Source organism: Microcebus murinus, chromosome 18 (assembly GCF_040939455.1).
Source record: "Microcebus murinus isolate Inina chromosome 18, M.murinus_Inina_mat1.0, whole genome shotgun sequence".
Lineage (NCBI taxonomy): Eukaryota > Metazoa > Chordata > Mammalia > Primates > Cheirogaleidae > Microcebus > Microcebus murinus.
This window is the reverse complement of record NC_134121.1, coordinates 48518662-48535454: the sequence shown is the minus strand read 5'-3', so window position 1 is coordinate 48535454 and position 16793 is coordinate 48518662. Positions and strand designations below refer to the sequence as shown.

The following is a 16793-nucleotide window of genomic DNA, read 5'->3' as shown; positions in this document are numbered from 1 at the left end:
CAAATACTTCCTTCTCTGAGGTGGAAGTCAGGTGAGTGTAGGTAAGAACTTACAGAGTTTTGAGATAGAGGCACATTGAGATGAACTCAATCATAGTAACATAGGGCAGAAAAGGTGTGATAGGACCATAGAAAAGTACAAATGATTTACATATCTGCTCTAGGGAAAACAATAACTGATGCATAAAATGATGGCTTGGCAGTGTAAGGACTAAGCAGCAGGAAAGATCCAGCTGAGATCAGAATATGATTTGACAGCAATAGTAATGAGGCTGTTATCTTTCTGTCTCTAGAGGTGCCCATTCCAACGAATGAAATGTTACAGGTGGACACTCACTGTGTCACATAGACATCTGAGGCCCTGGGACTTCACTGAGAGTTCCAGGTCTCAGTTTCCAAAGGAGTAGCAGGAGTCTTGCTGCCTTCTCTGGTAAGGGTACAAGACACCTCAGAATGAGGTCATACGTATTACTTATGTTTCACCGTGAAACCACCAAAATCCCCAGTTTGTTTTCAGGACTGAAACAAAATACCATGAGGCTACGATTTTCTCTAGAGGATTACATTTGTGAGACTAGCATTTTTCTTTTCACCAATATATTGAAATAAAGTTCTTTTTATACCAGTGGCTTTTGAGGCATCATAAAGCAAATATATTTTGGAAATGTTTTTGGAGAATTGCAATGTACTAACAGAAACACTTCAAGGTGTCTTTGGTCAGTTTGAGTATAAATAGGGAGAACCATCTTCTCCCCATATCTCTAGGACGGTGGTCTTCAAGGATAGGATGAAGGGCTCTGGTCTTGTTCTCATTTTCATGAAAACCTTTCTTGCCTACACATGAAAGGCGTGGTGTTCAGTGCCATTCAGTTCAGACCTACTACCGCGGTCTCCTTGCTCCTCCTCCCCACTTCTCCTCCCTCTCTTTGTTAGACAGGGGCTTTTTCTGAGCTCAGTAGAAAAATTCTGGGTTGTCTGGCAGGAACTTTTTGTGGTTACTGACAAATGCAGTTTCCTAAGTACCTCTCAAAGGTTTTAGAACTGTATCCTGAGGCAGCATGGACTGGCAGTGGCAAGTGGGCACACACTGTGATGTACGCAGAGCCAGCACTCCCTTTGATCTACTCCCCATCACTCTGTCTTATCTCCCATGTCACTCTTATCTCCCATGTTACTCATGAGGTAACATGGGAGATAAGAAAGACTCTGTATTCACAAGAAAGAAAAAGGAAAGAAAGGAAAAGCAACAGAGTTGGGCAGCCATTACCTTGGCCCGTTTCTTGCACAGCAGCACCACAATGCTCAGGTACCCTGCTGCCGCGGCATAGCCCAGAGGAGTCAGGCCACTTTCAGAAGAGGCATCCACATTGGCCCCAAACTCCAACAGCAGGGCCACCATTTCTGTGTAGCCAAGATGAGACTGGACGCATAGAATTGGAGCATTATTTAAAACCTCTGTCCGATAATTAATATTGGCACCTCCCAAAATCAGCAGTCGGCTGACCTAGAAATAATAATCAAATATCAGTCACATCCTTTTAGTTATCTTTTATTAAATCATCTGAGACCCTACCAGTGTCTAGTACCATTTAGTAACTGCTTTATTTTATAATCTTCATTGGTTCCTTTTCTCTCCATTTATGTATGTGTATGTATTTTTGTATTTCAATAGATTCAGGGGGTACAAGTGTTTTTTTTTTGTTGTTGGTGTTACATAGATGATTTGTATAATGCTGAAGTTAGGGCTTTTAGTGTACCAGTCACCAGAATAACATACATTGTACCCAACAGGTCATTGTTTATCCCTCCTTCTCTTCCCCCTTCTTAGTTTCCAATGTCCACTTTTGTGCACATATACCCATCGTTTAGTTCCCACTTATAAGTGAGAACATTTTTCCATTCCTGAGATACTTCACTTAGGATAATGGTCTCTAGTTCCATCCAAGTTGCTGCAAAAGGCAGTATTTCATTCCTTTTTATGGCTAAGTAGTACTCCAAAGTGTGAGTTTGTGTGTGTGTGTGTGTCTATACACACACATTTTCTTTATATACTCATCAGCTGATGAGCACATTTGTTTCTTTTTCAATACTTTGCCTTTAGAAAGAAATGTAAAATGTTTCCTTTACATAAACTGCTCATTAGCTAGAGCAAATGCCACTCATACTGTAGAGCTGAACACAGTCTCTACTAAATGAACCCTTGGTCAGAAAACCTCCTACCAAAACAAAGGCTACCTGAGTTCAATTTACTCTTTAGAATCAGCAGGACCTGATCCCATGTGACAAAGCTAGCTTATAGAAGGTAGGAGGATGACAGGGTTAGTCTTCAATGAACAGAATAAAATATAACAATTTAAAACATAATAGATTATCAATAAAAGGCTAATAAAGAGACAGTCTATAAGGCAAATCAAAGATCAACTAAATAGCCACTTAATGTCCTTCTAACTTTATTTTTTTCAGTTAATTCTTTATTCTATTTATATTTTCATTGCATTTACCTTAATATTTGGAGTGTAAAGATTTCGTAAAGATGCCAATGCCATGGAAAGACCTTCTGTGCTATAGGAAATCCAGAGACCTTGGAGGATAGAAGATGATACACCAACTTTTTTACTCAAACCCTGAAAAAGAAATATACAGAGGATTAAATTATTAGCCCAGCTAAAAAAGTTCCATGAGTGGTTAAGTTAGTGGCCTCTAGGTTTTTGGTACTAATGAATGACAGTGGAGTCTCACCCTAACAAAGTCTATGCCCAGAAGAGCCTACTCACTCATGGGGACAAAGACTAGTTCTGTAGGAATAATAAGCTAACTTATATTGTCTCTATCTCAGCAGTCTTTAGCAACAAACTACTTAGTATCTTTCTTTCCTGCTATATCTGGATGTAACTTGTTTTTCCATATCTTTTCTATTAACCTTCTTGAATAAGCCCCTAGATTTCAAGTTACTAAAGTACACACAGTGGCAAAATAATGCAATATGATCATTGATTACCATTGCATTTTCTTCTTAAGCATTTGGGAAAACTATGTTTCCTAGCCTCCATTTGCTGGGCCATGTGACTAAATTCTGGTTAATAAAATTGAGGCAGAAATAATATGTCCAACCTTGGCCCCAAGACCTTCTGCATATTTCTCCACATTTTCTACTGTTCTTTTTGATGGAAGGCCAGATGCAGAGAACCAATGGAGGATTCTGAGGTCCAAGGTGATTTTGTAACTAGTACATGGAAGGAGCCTGCCCAAAGATCTGCACTGCACTGTGATGTAAGGAAAAATAAATCTTTGTTGTATTAAGTCATTGCGATTCGGCAGGTTTGTTATAGCAGCTACCATTCTTCACCCTGACTAATACACCCCAAAATGATCACATCTGTTTTTCCTTGGGAGTGGAGACCAATGCAGCCTTGATTGTCATGAACAACAAATTTTCTCCTAGCACAACTGGCATAGGTTCCACAATACATACTAATGTTTACCCCTTACACATGGGGTTCTCCAGAAGGAAGTTGGAATAATTTGTTCTTTAGGTTTCCTGATGACTAGACACTCTGATAATCATCTTACTCTTCTACCAATATCTGGGTCAAGTGAGTTAAACCAAGAAATCCTGAGGACTGGAAGATATTAACAATGACATCTGGAGCCCAGTAAATGGATCTGGGAAGGTACTTCTTTCAAAAACTTATGCTACTTCTGCTTGCTTTGTCCTTGAAATGCAGGTCATTCTTGCCTAGAATATTTATGCACATCCCAAATCAGCAAGGTGTGTGTGTTTATTTGGCATACTAGGGTAAGGGCATCTTCAAAGTAGAAATACTTAAGTTACTTATGAGTTCTAAATTCCTCCAACAAAATCTCAAGTCATGGTGGTCAAAGTCTTCCTATAGAAGGCCCAGGCTCTCTAAAGAAAATTAAGAAAAAACTTCCCTAGCTCTTAGGGATTTCTCTCACCAGAAGAATGGCTGAAAGATGAATGCTGTGGGAAGGCTGGATACAAGAACATTTTGAAAGGGCTTTTCTGACAAAGGCATTTTTTTCCTCCTGGGGGGATATTTTTATGCAGCCAAAAATTAAATCATTAAGCTTTCATATTAAAAATTTTATTTCCAAGAAATGTTCAAGGCAGACCCTTTCCCTACACCTGATTTCTACACTTGAACATTGGCACAGGTATTAGACAGGGCAGGTCAAAGATATCTAATGTTTTATATCTATTTCTAACTTAGTATTAGAACAGGGTGGCTCAAAGATATCTATTGTTATAATACCTATTTCTAACTTAGTACTTAAAAAAAAGACATTGCAATGATGAAAACAATACAAATTTGTTATAAAAATCAAATAAAATAGTATGGTATTACAAACAAAAGTAGTTCCCATCTCAATCCTAGGAAGTGGCTCCTATTAACACATTAGTGTTTATCATTTAAGATATTTTCTATGCACAAATATATAGACACAAGTACATATAAAATATAAAATTTATTTTATTAAACATGTTTTATTATGGAAAATTTCAAGCCTATTTTCAAAAGTAGAAAGGAATAATATAATAATCCTCTGATGTACCCATCATCTTACTTTAATAATTTTCAACTCATGGCCAACCTTGTATTACCTATACTTCTGCCCACGTTCCCCTTCCCCCATGACAAGATTATTTTCAAGCAAATCCCAACATCTAATCAGTTAATATTTAACTATTTCAGTAAGTGTCTCTAAACATGTAAGGACTCTTTTAAAACATAGTCCAACATCATTATCATACCTAAGATTAAGGATTCTATGATATTAAATATCCTGACACTATTCAAATTTACTTAATTATCTCAAAAAAGGAACTAAAATTTTTTTTTGGTTTGAGTTTGGATCCATATGAGATCCATATACATTAACTTGTTTAAAAACATTAAAAAATTTTAAAGGACCAATTAGATACATTTCTGTCAACTTTTTAAACAAAATATTGTTTACATATTCCATGCCTGTATCCATTTTTTTCTTCATTCTATTTCAAGGGAGAAATAGTAGTCCATTATACAGATGTGTCATAATTTATTTAAGTCAGTTCCCTAGAGATGGATATTTAGGTAGTTCTGGGCTTTTTTTCTCCCTCACTATTACAACTTTGTTTTAATAATCATCCTTGTGCATATGTTTTTATACACTTGTATAAATATATCTGTAGGATATGCCTCAAGAAGTTGATGTATTTATTTTGGATGTCATTTTGACATGGCTTTATCACAGTGGCTGCCTGCATCTAAACATTCCCAACATAAAATCCACAGCTTGACAAAACGAAGGATGGTGCTATTTATTTGCACTCATCTTCTCGTTTCATTCTATCCTAATTATAAATGACAGACAAGAGGGTGAGCCCAAAAGGGTGGGCCAAATCCTGACAGAGCAGACCTCCAGGTTTCCAGAAACATGATCCCATGCTGGGAAGCTGAAACAGAGTCTAGTTTTAACCCCTCACAGCACAAGGAGATTATTTCCCCTTTCATGCTCCTCAAAGCTTTAAAAATGGCTACTTAATTTCTACATTATTCATATTCTCTCTGGCCTTGAGAAGGTTGAGCTCTGTTCTGAATCTCTCTACTAGAGTACCCACCCAGGCACCAAGAGCTGGGTGAACTGAAAAGAAGAAGAAGGGCAGTTTCTGATTGCTCACTGTCATTTCAGAACCTCTTTTAATTTGTGCTAGTAAGGGAGACATTGATCAAATACTCTCTCATGTGGCTAATCAGTTAATAGGCAAACAAATATAAAAAACAGAAGTAAATACATCACTAAGTAGTTATGTTTATTACGACATATGAAATTGAATATTTCCAGTTCTTTCTGGAAGAATTCCAAATGCTACTCAGTCAGGGCTGGAGTCCAGACAAGTTAGGTTCTTGAGCTTATCCCTACTGTAGATCCTAGAAGACTGGTAAGTTTAGTTCTGAGCCCCCATATGGGCCTCAGTCTCCTAATTTACAATATGTGTGAGCCTCACCAAGACTTTTTGAGGAAGAATAAATTATGTTAACCAATTAAATAGAAAAATCAGTAGAAAGAAACGTCCATAGTCCAATAGAGAAAATTTTTAGCAATGGAAGACATGTCTTACCTATGATAGTTGAAGGAAAAAAAGGAAGGGAATCTAATATTTATTGATATCTACTATGTGTCAGGGCCTTTTCATATGTTAGCTCCTTTAATTTAATATAATTTCCACAACAGCCCTGTAAGGTAAAATTTATCACTACTTTTATACAGGAGGAAACACTCTAGAGAAGATTAAGATTATAATTTGCCCCAAATCATACACCAACTGGAGCTGGAATTAGAAGCCAAGTCTGTTTTTACCAATTCCAGCTTTAGTACATGTTTCTTCCATCATACCAAGTTTAAAAAAAGTAATTTGTATCTGATTCAAGACTTCACTTCTGAATCCTAAACTAAGAATTCAGAATTCTTAGCTGAACGAGTAGCAACTAGAATAGACAAAACAGCTGGCTGCTGGCTTCTCCTTTTACCTTTACTTCCAAACCATTCTCCATCCTTGGTTCTCTTTTCCAAGATTGTCCTTCTTTATCTCAGAAAACCTCACCTACTCCTAAGGCTTTACTCTCACGATTTTAACTAAGCATTATATACTTCTTTCCCAATTACGAAATTTAAAGTAAAATTGTATCTATAACCAGTAATAGTTAACTTTTATTGAACACTGACTTAAGTGCGATTCATTAGTATTTTCACTTAATCAACAGAATTATTAGGAATAATATCGTTTTTTTTTTTTTTTTTTTTTTTTTTTTTTTTTTGAGACGGTGTCTCTATCACCCAGCTTGAGTGCAGTGGTGTCATTATAGTTCACTCCAACCTCAAACTCTTGTGCTCAAGCAATTCTCCTGCCTCAGCCCCCAAGTAGCTGGGACTACAGGTGAGCACCACCAAGTCTGGCTAAGTTTTTTCTATTTTTTTTTTTGTAGAGATGGGGTCTTGCTTTTTTTGCTCAGGCTGGTCTCAAACTCCTGAGCTCAAATGATCCTCCTGTCTTAGCCTCCCAGAGTACTAGGATCACAGGCATGAGCCACCACACCTGGCCAGAAATATTATCTTATAAAAGAATAATGCTAGACTGATGTTTATTAAAAATCACATGGCAATTCTCCTTTTGCTCAAGGTCTCTGGCAGCAGAGAGAGCTCAGAAAATGTTGTATTTAGCTTCTCTGAAAGTTGTAGCAACTCATCCCCTGTGCTCAGGGTCTACAAATTTGAATTTAGTTTTCTTGAATGTAAATTGCCTCTGTTTTCTCTGTGATGCCCAGGACAGTTTCAGTTATTTAGGTGTAACAAAAGAATTTCAAATAAGAATGCCTAAGATGTTTAGAGAAAAGTTGGATGTTCCCAGAATGCTGAGTCATAATTTTGCTCAAGAGGACTTGGATGGGCTTCTATTTCTGCTAATGATAGATCTATGTAATTTTTTGTTTTTTTATAAGAGACAGGGGCTTGCTATGTTGCTCAGGCTGGCCTTGAATTCCTAGGCTCAAGTGATCCTCCCGCCTTGGCCTCCTGAGCAGCTGGGACTATAGGCACATGCTGCTGTACCTACCTCCAGATCTAGGGAATTTGGACAAACATTCCCGCTAAGAAAACCTGTACAAAAATTTAAAAACACCCCTCCTTGAAGATATGGGAGGACCAACAGTTAGAAAAGAATTACTGGGCCAGGATCTAGGATAGGATGGAGCCCAGGAGAGCAGTTTAAAGCTGCCCTTCCCCTGGGTGAGTTTGTCAATTCTGCAGAGTTAGCCAGGAGTACTGATAGCTAGGGAGACAGGAGTTAGAGTATAGGACCCAGCCCAGCAAGGGAGGGGAGAGTGTGCCGGTAAACTTCCTTGCTTTGGTATGGACCCTGCTTTCCACAAACGACTTAACTCCAGGAGTAAAGGTGAACCAGAAATATGTAGGCTCTCACAGGGACTGCAACAGAGTTTTGAATTATCTTAATCCCTGAAAATCTAATGAGGTGATTCTAACTGCTAAGCAAACATGAATTACACCTGGAGGAAGATACCACCCTAGCCTCAAATTATTTGCAAATGCAACGACCAGCACACAATAAAACATAAACAGGCACACAAGGAAACAAGATATTATCAATGGAAACCAACACAAATAATAGCAGAAATCAACCTATAAGGCTCCATAAATTTGAATTATCAGACATATACTTTGAAATATACTATATTTACTATGTCCAAGAAGGTAAAAGACAAAATTGAGAATTTTGACAGAAAACTAAAAAACTATGAAGAAATAGCAAGGGAGATTATAGAACTTAAAAATACAATAACCCAAACTGAGACCTCAATGGACAGGTTTAACAGGATAGTATCTCACTGTGGGCTGTATCATACTTAATTTAATTCTATCTTCCTATTGAATATTTAGGTTATTTTTATTTAAGAAAACTATCTTCATATTTTTTAAGAAATAAAATCTAAAAATTATAGAAGCCCACTTCATATCTCTCCTTTACCCCATTCTCCTCTCTCCTTAGAGATAAACCCTATCCTAAAGTTAGCATTTATATGTAAATAATATATTTGTAGCTCTTAGAGAACCCCGCCCTTCTTCTGTTATATAATGAATTAAACCCTTACAACCATCACATGAGATAAGTGCTTATATTATTCCCACTTCAAACATCAGTAGGGTTAAATAACTTGCTTAGTCACATAGTCAGGAAGAGAGGCAGGATTTGAACATTTCATTAGGTTGGTGCAAAAGTAATCATGGTTTCGGATTGTGAATTTTAAATCATTATAACTACTGTGTTTCCCTGAAAATAAGACAAGGTCTTATATTTATTTTCCCTCAAGAAGACACCCTAGGGCTTATTTTCAGGGGATGTGTTATTTTCCTCTCAAAGCCTCAGTTTGCAGCATGCACAAGATGGCTGGGACCTGACGGGGAGCCGACCTTGTTGGTGGGGCTGCCTGCACCTTTCTGGTCACCTCTGGGATAGTAGCTGTCATGATGAGGAAGATGAGAAGGGCTGCTCGTCTTTACTGCTCCATGACGAAATGCATGGGTTGTGCAGATACGCCATGTAGTCACATCCATCACTAGGTCTTATTTTCAGGGTAGGGCTTATATTGCGCAAATGCTTAGAAATTGTGCTAGGGCTTATTTTATGCATAGGTCTTATTTTCGGGGAAACATGGTAGGCTCAAGTATATCTTTATTAATCAAAATAGGAACTGTTACAATCAACACATTTTTGTCAATGAGAAATAAGTTTGTTTATTCTTGTAGTGTAAAAATCTGTGCTTCAAGATTCGACAAAGTCTTGGAGCATTTTCTGTATTCTGCTGGTTGTGGAAGCATTTTCCCTGCAAAAAGTTGTGGAGGTGCTTAAAGAAGTAGTGGTCGGTTAGTGAGGTCAGGTGAATATGGTGGACGAGGCAAAACTATGTAGCCCAATTCGTTCAATTTTTGAAGGATTCGTTGTGTGATGTGTGGTCAGGCGTTGTCTGGAGAGGAACTGGGCCCTTTCTGTTGATCAATGCTGCTGCAGGTGTTGCAGTTTTCGGTGCATCTCATCGATTTGCCGAGTATACAACTCAGAGGTAATGGTTTCACCGGGATTCAGAAAGCTGTAGTGGATCAGACCGGCAGCAGACCACCAAACAGTGACCGTGATCTTTTTTTTGGTGCAAGTTTGGCTTTGGGAAGTGCTTTGGAGCTTCTTCTTGGTCCAACCACTGAACAGGTTGTTGCTGGTGGTTGTATAAAATCCACTTTTCACTGCATGTCACAATCAATCAAAAAATAGTTCGTTGTTGCGTACAGTAAGAGGATACTTCAAAACGACAAATTTTTTTTTGATTTTCAGTCAGCTCAGAAGGCACCCACTTATCAAGCTTTTTCAACCTTTCCAATTTGCTCCAAATGCCTAACGACTGTAGAATGGTCTACATTGAGTTCTTTGGCAATTTTCCGTGTAGCTGTAAGAGGATCAGCTTGGAAGATTGCTCTCAATTGGTAGTTGTCAACTTCTGACAGCCGGCCACTGTGCTCCACATCTTCAAGTCTCTTGTCTCCTTTACAAACTTCTTGAACCACCACTGTACTGTATGTTTGTTAGCAGTTCCTGGGTCAAATGCGTAGTTGTTGTTGATGTTGCAAGTTGTCTCCTTTGCTTTAACAACCCATTTTGACCTCAATATATAAGAAAATTGCTTGAATTTATTTTTTGTCTAACATCATTTCCATAGTCTAAAGTAAATATATAAAATAAACAGCAAGTAACAAGTCATTAGCAAAAAAAAAAATCCAAAACATAAATCTAGAAATGCACAAAATAATGGATAACATAATCGCATTTATTTAAGATGTATTCCAATATCAAATAGCAAATTTCAACAATGCTAAAAGTGTAATTACTTTTGCACCAATCTTAACAGTTTGCTTTTGGAGCCTGATCTCTAAACTACCATGCTTCATATTCCACCACCTCTAAATGAATGATGAAGAATAGTGAATTTTCAACTTGCTAGGCTGCATATTATTAATAGAATTACCTGGGGAGCTTTTAAAAAATACTAGTGCTCAGTCGTTGCTGGAAGGAATGCAAAATAGCACAGCCACTTTGGAAGATAGTTTGGCAGTGTCTTATAAAGCTAAATATAGTTTTACCATACAATCTGGTAATTGTACTCCTAGGCGTTTACTCAAATGAGCTGAAAACTTACGTCCACATAAAAACCTGTATATGAATGCTATTGCATATTGCTAAGTGAAAGAAGCCAGTCTGAACTGGCTACTGCATGATTCTAACTATATGACATTCTGGGAAAGGCAAAACTATAGAAACAGTAAGAAGATCAGTGGTCACCAGGGGTTGGGGAGAGCAAAAGGAGAGCAGTGAGTAGGTAGAGTACAAAGCAATTTTAGGGCAATGAAACTGTTTTGTATGATACTATAATGGGAGATACATGACATTATGCATTAGGCAAAATCCAAAGAACTGTACAACACAAAGAGTAAATCCTAATGTCAACTATGGAGTTCAGTTAATAATAATGTATCAATATTGGTTCATCAATTATAACAAATGTACAACATCAGTGCAAGATGTTAATGACAGAGGAAGCTGTGGTTGGGGGTGACTATGTGGGAACTCTGTACTTTCTGTTCAATTTTTATATAAACCTAAAAAGGCTCTAAGAAATAAAGTCTATTTTAAAAAAAGCCTAAGTTCTGCTCCAGAACAATGACTCATAATCTCTGGGAGTAAGGCTCATGAAGAATGTGTGTATTTTTAAAAAACTTTCCAGGAGAATTCAACGTATAGCCAGAATTGAAAATCACTGACCTAGATCTATAGAGAAATCTCAAAGGCATAATGTAGAGTGGAAAAAAAAAAGTTACAAATTTACATGAACAGTGTGAAAAAACATAAAATAATTCTATATACTGCTTATGAATACATGACTATGAAAAGTACAAAATATGGATCAGAAGAACACATGTTAGTACTGTTAGCATGTGCTAAATGGTAATACATTTAGGATAGGAGTTATCTCTTGGGGAGGGAGAGAAATGGGGTAAAAGAGGAATACAAAAGGGATTCCTATTGTATTTGTTATGGTTCATTTCTTTTTTTTTTTTTTTTTTTTTTTTTTTGAGACAGAGTCTCGCTTGTTGCCCAGGCTAGAGTGAGTGCCATGGCGTCAGCCTAGCTCACAGCAACCTCAAACTCCTGGGCTCAAGCAATCCTACTGCCTCAGCCTCCCGAGTAGCTGGGACTACAGGCATGCGCCACCATGCCCGGCTAATTTTATATATATATATTAGTTGGCCAATTAATTTCTTCTATTTTTTATAGTAGAGACAGGGTCTCGCTCAGGCTGGTTTTGAACTCCTGACCTTGAGCAATCCGCCTGCCTCGGCCTCCCAGAGTGCTAGGATTACAAGCGTGAGCCACCACGCCCGGCCTATGGTTCATTTCTTAAAAATAAAGAAAAATATTGGAGGCAAGCACAAAAACATCTTAATATTTGTTAAATCTGGTAGATAATATTTGATTATATTTGATTATCTGTGCTTTCCCATATGTTTCAAACATTTCATAATAAAATTAAAAAAAATTAGAAACATCATTTCTACTGAAAAAGAAAAAAGAAGGTAAGAATTGATAATGACATAGACTAATTTATTGGTAAGGGGAGAAAAGTAGTTAAAGGAAGTCACATTTGTTAGCTTTGATCTTTTTTAGTAACTCATAAGTTAGGCTGTTTGTTAAATTAGTTAACTCGGTTAAGATCTAAAGGAAAAAGAAATGGGAAAAGGAGCTGAGTAAGAAACAGACCTTGGTAAATGAACTTCAATTAAATGGTCCAGTAAATGGATGACAAAGCAGCACTGAGAGCTCCACTGAGGGTGGAGTAAATACATAAGAAACAAGCCTGAGATACAGAGCCAGAGGCTAGGATTTGGAATATTAGCTTTATCTGTACTATGGACTTTTGGTTTCTTCTGGTTGGTGGGGTTGACCCTTCATTCTTGTGAAGTACATTCAGTTTAAACTCAACAAAGGTGATGGGCAGATAAATGTGATCCCATCACCAGCCAGGATGTAGCCAAAAATAACCCATAATTAATTCTAAGCTGATGGTTTCTTAAAGAGAACTTTATGTTCAAATAGCTTGAGTAACTGCCTCTTCAGTGTCTGTAACCATTGCTCAGGTAATAAGGGATCTCTTTTTGTCACTGATAAACGGTAATAGAGTCCCTTCTTTAAAATCTAAATTTACAATACTGTTTCCTAGCCTATTTAATAAGCTTGCTCAGTATTTCTGAATACTTCAAGAAAACAGGGAAAAGCATGAAGAAATCAGAGCAATCTCATCTTAGGGATTTTTAGCTATGGCTCAGGTATCTTAAGATCATGGCAAAAACTAACCTTGGGGGTTTATCCAATAAGTTTCTTTAAAGCAGGTTTTTATAAACCAATCACCAGCTATCTACTTGCAGATATCCAATTGTCTCAAATGGATTATCACTGTTTTCATCTAAGCATTCCATATGGCCATATGTAGTAATAGTAAGAGGATATTGGTAAACAAAGGGAATGGTACCTTTTATTGAGAAGGGGTTGGCAAACTATGGCCTGCAGCCAAATCCAGCCTTCTACTTATTTTTGTAAATGAAGTTTTATTGGAATACAGCCATACTGATTCATTTCTGTATTGTCTCTGGCTGCTTTCCAGATACAATGGCAGAGTTAAGTGGCCCTTTAAGTTAAAAGTCTGCCAATCACTGCTGTAGAGCTGTGGTCCCCAACCCCTGGGCTGGAGACTGTGTACTGGGCCACACAGCAGGAGGTGAAAATGGGCAAGTGAGCAAAGCTTCATCTGTCACCCGCTCCCTGTTGCTGGCATCACCGCCTGAGCTCCTCCGGCTGCACTCCCCATTCCTCCCAGTCTGTGGAAAAATCATCTTCCATGAAATCAGTCCCTGGTGCTGAAAAGGTTGGGAATCGCTGCTATAGAGGATGCTAGGTAACCTCTGAAATAATAAGTTGATATTACCATCTGGAATTTACGCTTATTATTAAGTCTTATTTTTAGGAAAGAGATTATTAGCAATAATTTTAATCATAAAACATCATATTAGATATAGGTCTAGTATTAATACTTTGTAGTTTATAATGTACCTTTTTTGCATATCTTATATCTATGCTCCTCACAACAATCTTGAGTTATTATTAAATTTTACAGATGAGAAAACTGAGAACTGAGACTGCCTAACTGCCAGAGCTTGCATTTAAACCCATGCCTTTTGATTGATGTCATAGGATTTTTCTTCTACTTATAGCAGTTTTTCCTATGGCCAATAGCTCTGTTCTGGTAAGAAATGTTACAGAAACATTTTATTTTATTTTATTTTTTTTGAGACAGAGTCTCGCTTTCTTGCCTAGGCTAGAGTGAGTGCCGTGGCGTCAGCCTAGCTCACAGCAACCTCAAACTCCTGGGCTCAAGCAATCCTGCTGCCTCAGCCTCCCGAGTTGCTGGGACTACAGGCACGAGCCACCATGCCCGGCTTACAGAAACATTTTAGAGGGTAGTATTTAGGAAGCTAATTCCAAGAGCACTCCAAAATCCTTCCAGGGACCAGACTCAACTCAATGAAAACATCCTGCATTCCAAACTAGATTGAAATATCTCCGGCCACAATTCACAATTCACAAACAGCCTGTTTTCTTTTTCTAGATTTAAAAAAACCCAAAAAATCTAAATGGTAATTAGAAGATTATAAAAGAATTGTAAGTATTCAACAACATGGGTCATTAGGAAAATACAAATCAAAATCACAATGAGATGGCACTTAACATCCACTAAAATGGCTAAAATAAGACAGACAATGTCTAACAAGTGTTGGTGAAGGTATGAAGAAATTGGAGAAACTGGAATCCTCATAATTGCTGGTGGGAATGTAAAATGGTACAGTTACTTTGGAAAATAGATTGGCAATTCTTCAAAATGTTACACATAAAGTTATTATATGACCTAGTAATTCTACTCCTAGGTATATATATGCTCACGAGAACTGAAAGCATATGTCCACCTACAAATCTATACACTAACACTGTGAATGTACCAAATGTCAATGAGTTTTTCACTTTAAAGTGCGTAATTTTATTAAAAGATTTAAAAAGGAAAAATGTGTATGCTAATGTTGATAGCAGTATAATTCATAATGGCCAAAAAGTGGAAACAATCCAAATGTCCCTGTGAATAAACAAAATGTGATATATCCAAAAATGGAAAATCATTCATCAATAAAAGAAATAAAATACTGCTATATGTTAAAACACTAATAAAGTCTAAAAACATTATGTTAAATGAAATGAGCCAGACACAGATGACCACATGTTACATGATTCCATTTATATGAAATGTCTAAAAAGCCAACTCTATTGAGACAGAAAGAAGAGTGACGAGTGACTTTAGGTGGACATGAAGTTTATTTCTTAGAGTTATAGAAACATACTGGTGGTGGTGTTATAGAAACATACTGGTGGTGGTGATAGTTGCACAACTCTATAAATATAGTAAAAATCATTGACATGTACACCTAAAATGGGTGAATTTTATGGTATATATTCTATCTCCATAAAACTGTTAAAAACAAAAAGGGCACCATAGCACACCAAATATCCAGAGTTACAGACCCTCCATCTTTATTAATATTTTAAAAGTGATTAATGATATCATATGCAATTTTTCATGAACATAAATAAAACAAGGGAAATTTAAAATTAATTGGAAAGAAGTATAAATTGGAGTGTATGTCACTCCTGATCAGAAGTTCTAAATGGAACTGGTTATAACCATATAGTCTGTCTTTGCTTTTTTTAAAAATTATTATTATTTTTTTATTTCTGCATATTATGGGGGTACAAATTTTAAGGTTTCAATAAATGCCCTTTCCCCTCCTCCCCGCCCCAAGTCTGAGTTTCCAGCATGACCATCCCCCAGATGGTGCACATCTCACTCATTATGTATGTATATAGCCGCCCCCCTCCCCCCTGCCCAATACCCTATTCTAGCAGTCTGGGAGAAGCCAAAGCCTATCTGAGTAAGCCTTCTGCGTTTAAAGGACCCTGTAAACTGCTGCACCAAGAAAACCAGAGTCCAAGTCTTCATTCTTAAGCCTGCAGTCAGGTCATCACCATAATCTGTACAACAGAGTATTTATGGACTGAATCCCATATGGAGCCAGTCTTATCTCAGGCAACTAAGTTATCTGCATAAGATAAACCTGTGCTAAGACAGGAGTGCATGGTTTAAATGTAGGTCTTCATGTATGGGATAAAGTCCCACTTAGTCAAATGAAGTTTCATGTTCTTTCTCTGTCAATGTGCTGTTTATTTTATGGTGTAGCAAAGCCAGGCATTGAAGGCTTTGTCTTTGCATCTGATCCTAGGCAGATGGCGATGTTAAAAGATTAGTACTCAAGTTGCTAACTATCCTTCAGTTATATATAACTAGAGGATAATGATCTTAAAGAATTTATGGAAGTAGCAGATACTTTTCAGTCTGCTTGAAACCAGAATGAGATACCTTGCCCATTATTTTAGCTTCACTTCATTCTCACTAAGGTTATTTTTGGTACAGTGTTTTGTTAGACAAGACAAATATGACTCAAATAAAGGACTTGTCATTGTGAGTTTCACTTCTGTACATCTGATGAACAGGCTTTGCTGGTTGTGTGCTTATATATGGAGAAGAATTTCCTGGGGCTAGATTCTTGGAGTTGCCCCCTTAATGCCTTCTTTCTCTTTGAAGAGAATTGTTTTATCTTTAACAGTATCCCTTGATGGAAGTCTGACCCAGAGAAAACTGTTTAAGATACCTGTATCTCTCAATTTTGAGGTAGGAAAAGAACTCTGAAGAGACTGTAGGGATTAGAACTATCAGAAACACTCAGAAACAATAGCAAACTATGGGCTAGAAAAATCAGAACAACAAATTTCCTCCTTTAATTTTGTGTGTTAACCCCAAACTGCTATCTGGACCATAAATTCCTTGAGATTAGGAATTATATCTTTTTTTGTTTTTGTATCCCTAGTATCTAGTACAATGCCAATGCCTCAGTACAACTGAAATAAATGAACAAATGCATACATGCACAGATTAATTACATGCCCTCCTTTTGGTCCCCTACTTCAGCCTTATGATTGCTGAGAGAGGGAAGCTGATGCTTTAGAACAGGCGT

At 37.3% G+C, this 16793-nt stretch overlaps 1 protein-coding gene across 12 annotated transcripts in view; it reads right to left on the bottom strand.

The window, feature by feature from the left end:
* TANC2 (tetratricopeptide repeat, ankyrin repeat and coiled-coil containing 2) overlaps positions 1 to 16793 on the bottom strand; it is a 370065-nt gene that overhangs the window by 34948 nt on the left and 318324 nt on the right. For all 12 annotated transcript variants that reach the window (XM_012747318.3, XM_012747321.3, XM_012747322.3 and 9 more), the window contains 2 exons: positions 2501 to 2623; positions 1267 to 1503 (listed from right to left, as the gene is read on the bottom strand). In XM_012747318.3, coding sequence (XP_012602772.2) covers positions 1267 to 1503; positions 2501 to 2623 — 360 coding nt within the window. The remainder of the gene's footprint in view (positions 1 to 1266; positions 1504 to 2500; positions 2624 to 16793) is intronic.